The 6,000-nt window shown below is 38.7% G+C and overlaps 1 protein-coding gene across 1 annotated transcript in view; it reads left to right on the forward strand.

Moving 5' to 3' along the window:
- Positions 1 to 4,855, forward strand: part of ELOVL4 (ELOVL fatty acid elongase 4) — a 45,091-nt gene extending 40,236 nt beyond the window's left edge. The window contains exons 4-6 of the mRNA XM_063125794.1: positions 320 to 491; positions 2,510 to 2,637; positions 4,215 to 4,855. Of these exons, the coding sequence (XP_062981864.1) occupies positions 320 to 491; positions 2,510 to 2,637; positions 4,215 to 4,484 (570 nt within the window). The 3' untranslated portion in view covers positions 4,485 to 4,855. The remainder of the gene's footprint in view (positions 1 to 319; positions 492 to 2,509; positions 2,638 to 4,214) is intronic.
- The last annotated feature ends 1,145 nt before the right edge of the window (positions 4,856 to 6,000 follow it).

Genomic DNA, 6,000 nt, shown 5'->3' on the forward strand with positions numbered 1-6,000 from the left:
GGAGCCTTGCTCCAGCCCTTAGCAATAAGAGGCTTTACTTTTAATTCTGTGCAATCGGGGTTTCCATGGAGGACTGCAGCCATGTTCATGGTTACAACCCCTTGTTCCCTGTCATCATGGGAAGGGGCCAGGAAGCGCATCCCTGTTTGCCCTCCAGTGATACAAATTTTGAACACTGTAGAGGGCTAGCACTCCATAGCTACAACACACCCAGAACTGATGGGGTGGGTATGTCTACATAGTGACAGGATCCTGGGCTAAACGGTACATCAGTCTGACTCAATATATGAATTCTCACGTTCTTATTTCTATGTTACAGATAGCGGGAGCTTTATGGTGGTACTTCTTATCAAAAGGAATTGAGTATCTGGATACAGTATTTTTCATCCTAAGAAAGAAATTTAACCAAATCAGTTTTCTACATGTCTATCACCATTTCACTATGTTTACTTTGTGGTGGATTGGCATAAAATGGGTTGCAGGTGGACAAGGTGAGTAATCTTTGATAAGGAACAGAAAGTGAAACTTGTACTGGAAATGAATATTCGTTTTGATAGTCATATGTAAATAGTTTCCCTACTATAGTAATAGGATATGTGCATTTTTGGAATGTTGAATTTAAAAGGGACATCTTTCCTTCTCTGGGAAATGAGGGGGAGGAAAGAAATATGTGACTGTAGTCCTAGAGCTTATGTAACTTTTTCCACATGGGCATAATGGTATGATTCAGATTTTGCATACATATTCTTCTTTTTGTGTTTTAATTCTGCTTGCTGCATGAACCAACACACAGGTCTGCCCTTGCTTGAGCTAGAATTCTGCAACCACAAAAAGATAGAATTGCTGATCGTGTGTTGCTTAATCCAGCGTGATGATTAAAAGTGCAATCCTATGCCTGTTCAGACAGAAAAAAAGTCTTACAACTCTCAGCATTCCCAGAATGCTGGGAGTTGTAGGACTTTTGTCTGAACAAGCATAAGATTTGCACCCTAAAGGACTTACAACTGAAGTTTATCCATTTTATTCAGAATTAGATCCTATTTATTTCATGGGATTTGCTACACTGGATTGCTGCCAGAAATGTGCATCACCTCACTCTAGACATAGAAATTGTTTGTTAAAGATACCATATAGAACCTGGTCCTTTTGTTTTGTTCGTTTTCTAGTCATATCAATTCATTCTGTTCATCTCCCTTTCCTGTAACACAATAGTTCTGACCATGGTATGGATACGTTCTTTAAAGAACCTCTTCAAATGCACTTCTATAAACATCCCTTATCAGGCGAGAAGCGGATAAGCTTCTTGCTTCCTGATCCAGATATTGCCACCGCCCCTTTGCAAAATAGTTTCAGTTTGGGGTTTTCTTTTGTTTATCATGTCAGACCACATAATCTGATTCTACTCTGTTAATTTAATATCTAAGAGCCTTGCCTTATGAACCTCTGTGCTGGCACAGCAGTTTATAAAATATAGTTTAGGAAGACAAGCATGAGAGTAGACAATTAGGAGCTATAGCTGGAAATATCAGTACTGCTATGCTGATGAATGATAATTTGGCAAGCACGAGTGAGCTTTGTAGCCTTTCACAACTTGCATGCTAACCTCTGTTCCCAATAGAAACTGCATGCGTGGCTGGTGCAGGCTTGTAAAAGTCTATGAAATCCATCTGGTAGTCTAGAAAGATGCACAGGATGTCATGCAAGGGGGCTGGGAACGAGAGCACAATTGTACTGCAGCAGGAGCCTAATATAGATTGCAAGCTTTTGGGGACAGGAATTTCATCTTCTATTTTCCTTCACATTATTCTGTAAAGACCCATGTACATTGACAACACTGTGCAACACATGGAAGAAATAGCAAAGGGCTTAATAGACTCTTGATTCCCAACCACCCAGCATGAACACGTTTGTTTACCCACATGAGTAGGCCTATTAAGTTCTGGACACTGATACCTTATTCCAGCTGTCCCCAACCTTTTTGGCACCAGGGACCGGTTTCGTGGAAGATAATTTTTCCACGGATCGGGAAGGGGAGGGACTGAGGGGATGGTTTTTTTGGGGGGAAACCCCACTCCAGCATCCTGGCTTTGCTTCGGCTGGGCAGGCGAGATGGCGCCCCGCGCCCAGGTACACTGGGGTGGGTGGTGGGTGGGTGAAAGCAGCTTACCTGCGCAGCCCGGTTCCTAACAGGCTACGGACCAGTACCGGTCCATGGCCCAGGGGTTGGGGACCCCTGCCTTATTCAACTACATATGTAAGGAGAATCAAAGCTAGGGATTTCAACTTTAGCTGAATTGTTATATATGTTAATTCCCCATATTTTATATTTAGAACTGAAAATATTTTCCCACTGTGTGTATGCTACATTCTACATAACTGTAATCCACAATGAAATCAAATTATTTAAACTTTATTTTAATGTGTAATAGAAATAAAGAAAATATAATGATGATATTAACTTTCCTGTAACTTACAATTATTTTTATTTTTTGTTTCTTTCTCTCAACAGCATTTTTTGGAGCCCAAATTAATTCTTTTATTCATGTTATTATGTATATGTACTATGGTCTAGCTGCTTGTGGCCCAAAATTCCAGAAGTACCTTTGGTGGAAACGATACTTGACCATAATGCAGCTAGTAAGTAATGTTTCTTTTTCAAACTATTATGTATGGTGTGCATTAGATACCTACAATACTACAATTGCAGAATTAGAAGGATCATCATGCATGCCACACCTCTAAAGCAGGATCATTTGTACTCATATCACATCATCCAGATTATTGTAAATCTGAAAGAGCAATCGAGAATAGGAACAGAGTTCTGAGCCAGAATAGTGTAGGGCAAGAAATAGTATTATACATAAAATACCTAGTATTAGTGCCATGAAATATGCATCAGCAGAACGTTCTGTTGTTTCTTACTTACATAATATAATTATATAGAACCCATCTGCATGTTAATTGATGGGAATCATTCTTGCTGATCCAGTAATTACACTATGCACACAGCTTGTCTTACACATGCAAACTTTCTCTGAATTCCACTCTGCGGGCTTACAAATATTAGATTCAGAAGGCTGCCCTCTGTACCTGTTGATCATTGCTGGATACTGCTATATATGGACAAATGAAAAAGCCTGTATAGTTTGGGGGAAGGTGATCCACTGGCCACATATAAAAAGAGTTTAAAAGGAGATGACCTCTTTGATCCCTATATTTTATATAGGTCATAGATTTTCAATCAGAATCCTTTCTTATCCACAGCTATTTTAAAATTATGAAGTCCCAACCCAAGACAATATCTTAGGATATTGCAATAAGTAAAGCAAGCAAGCTTGAATTTAATCTTAACTGTACTTTCTATTACAGATATAGGGCTGTATCCAAGTGGACCATTCCACAAAAAGAGGCCACCACTGATTCCGTTCCACAAGCAGCACCCATCCCTTGCACAATAGAGACTTAGCATTTCCTTTGGAAGCCCCAAAACCAGCGAAATAGTTGTTTCTGGATCAGGACAGGTAGGCAGAGCTCCCTTTTGCGAGCTCTGCCAACCTGCCCCATTCCAGAAATGAACACTTCAGCTTGTTTCCGGTTCCTAGAGGAAGTATTGAATCTCCATTGTGCAAGCTGTGGGTGCCTCTAGCAGAGAAGAATCAGCTTGCGCATTGGCCCACTTGCACATCGGCCCACTTGGAGCCTGCCCATTACCAAGGCAGGATCTACACTACTGCTTTAAAGTGCTCTATAACAGTTTTGACAACTGTTGGAGCCCAGGACACACTCCATATACAGTTGTCAAAACTGTTATAAAGCGCTTTAAAGCAGTAGTGTAGATCCTTGGCCATAAGGAAGAGTTGCAGAGGTGTTGAGGCTTGGCTTAGGGATATCCATGCTTTAACATGGAAATCATTATTTTGAATGCATGGTAAAAGGCATATGACTGACTGTTGGTCATTAATGTAGTTCAGTTTCTATAAACAGCAGGTGCATGTCTTTTTTGTCTTTTCTTTTTTTGCACAATAGCTACTATCATTTTACTGAGGTGTATTTGTAATTGTTTCAAAAGTATAGCTTTTGTTTCCCAATTTTCCCTGTTTTTCTTTCTAGTCTGTTATTACTGTTCAGACATGTTTTCAAAATTAATTATAAAATAAAATCTAACAGGAGCATATGACTCATGGCCTTTGACATTCTGTTTTTCTGCATTTCAGGTTCAATTCCACGTGACACTTGGCCACACAGCCATGTCAATTTATATTGATTGTCCCTTTCCTAAGTGGATGCACTGGGGTGTCGTTTTCTACGCTATCACTTTCATTATTCTGTTTGGTAACTTCTACTATCGGACATACAAGATGCCCAAGCAGCCAGTAAAGAATGGCAAGATTACCAATGGTGTTGTGGCAAATGGTACAAGCAAACCAGAAAATGGTCTAGTTGTGGAAAATGGAAAAAAGCAGAAGAAAACAAAAGGAGAGTAACTTGATCCAGGCCTTAACCATTGTTGGCAGTGAGGAGTTCCCCATTTGGTTGTAAAAGAGAAAGAAACGTTATCCTATCCATACCAATTGACCTTTAGGTTATTGAAGAGATAGAAAACATTATTTATGAAGATTGTTTTAACAACAACCCTTCAACTTAAAATTTCTATTGTAATTATGTAATTATTAAGACTCTCATGATATCTTTGTAAACTTTTAGACTGCTGGTGTCGGTATTGTAAGAAAGAAGTGCTGGAATAACATACTGTCAGTCCAGTGGTTAACATTACAATTAACCAAGGATACAATTGACCTTTTGGAGCAGACATTTCTTTGAAAAAACGAATAATTGAAACATGCTATTTTTCTTGCCCGCTTTTTTCAGTGTAGTTTCTTAGACTAGGTTATGCCCTGATTTTTCTATCATGTCTGTTACAACTTCTCCTATTGTGTGGAAATACACCTACCTCTTCAAATAACATTTAACATCAAATACTAATTTCTGAAATACAGACTCAACCCAATATAATTTTTGTTTTATGCTAATTAGAGAAAATGTTTGCCTGTCATTGACAAAATGTCCTTTTTATCAATCAATCAATCAGTCAATTTTTATGTCACTTTTTATCTATCCTTTGTATGTTTTATATTGATTTTGCTGGTCTGCGACTGTAATAAATAATTGATTGATTGACAAAATGTCCTTTTTAATTAATCCTTCCTCTAAAATGTTTGAAAGTCTTTATTTGAAACAAATGACAAACCATGGTCTGGCTCTGAGACAATCTCTAAGATGTAACTTGTCTCGAATCACATGAACCCCATGGTACTAAGGTGCATAAAAGTGTTTGGATGTTATATTGAAGGGGAACAAAAGCCAGAACTCAGTTCTTATTTTGCTAATGGCTTACTTATTTAGTAAGGGACATGTTAAATACAAAGAGAAGAAATTCATTGGTATAAAGTGTCTTGCAGTTGAAGGCCCCCATCCAACAATAGGACTCAAGTTAGGCATGACTAACTTTTTCCATTGGATTCAATGGGATTCAATTGTGATTCATTTTAGCTAAATTGGGGCTCAAGTGCTTACATGCCATGAGCAAATGCACTGTGGATGTGTTGTTGTGAGCTGTTTACTCACAAGATGGTCTTGCTTCTTAGTACTGTAATACTTTAAAAAAAACTCGTGAATTGTTTAAACAGCCACTGTGTGTACACACACTCATTACTGATTGATCTTGCAGCCATGTCACTGCAAGGGCAACATTGGCTGGCAAGATTCCAAGCTAGCTTCTCTTAAGTCTAATTCCCATGGCTGTCCTGCTCATCTTTCCTTCTGCTGCACCATTATGGATTCTCTCTAATGTTTATTGTCAGAGTACCTCAAGCCTCTCTCTACCATGAACTGGATACATTTTGTTGCACTACTGTGAAGAAAGTACAATAAGGATTCTTCATTTAAACAGCTTTGGAAATTGATGACGAGAAGTCATGATTTGCTCCAGCTTGGAGTGAG

Source organism: Elgaria multicarinata, chromosome 4 (assembly GCF_023053635.1).
Source record: "Elgaria multicarinata webbii isolate HBS135686 ecotype San Diego chromosome 4, rElgMul1.1.pri, whole genome shotgun sequence".
Taxonomy (NCBI): Eukaryota; Metazoa; Chordata; class Lepidosauria; order Squamata; family Anguidae; genus Elgaria; species Elgaria multicarinata.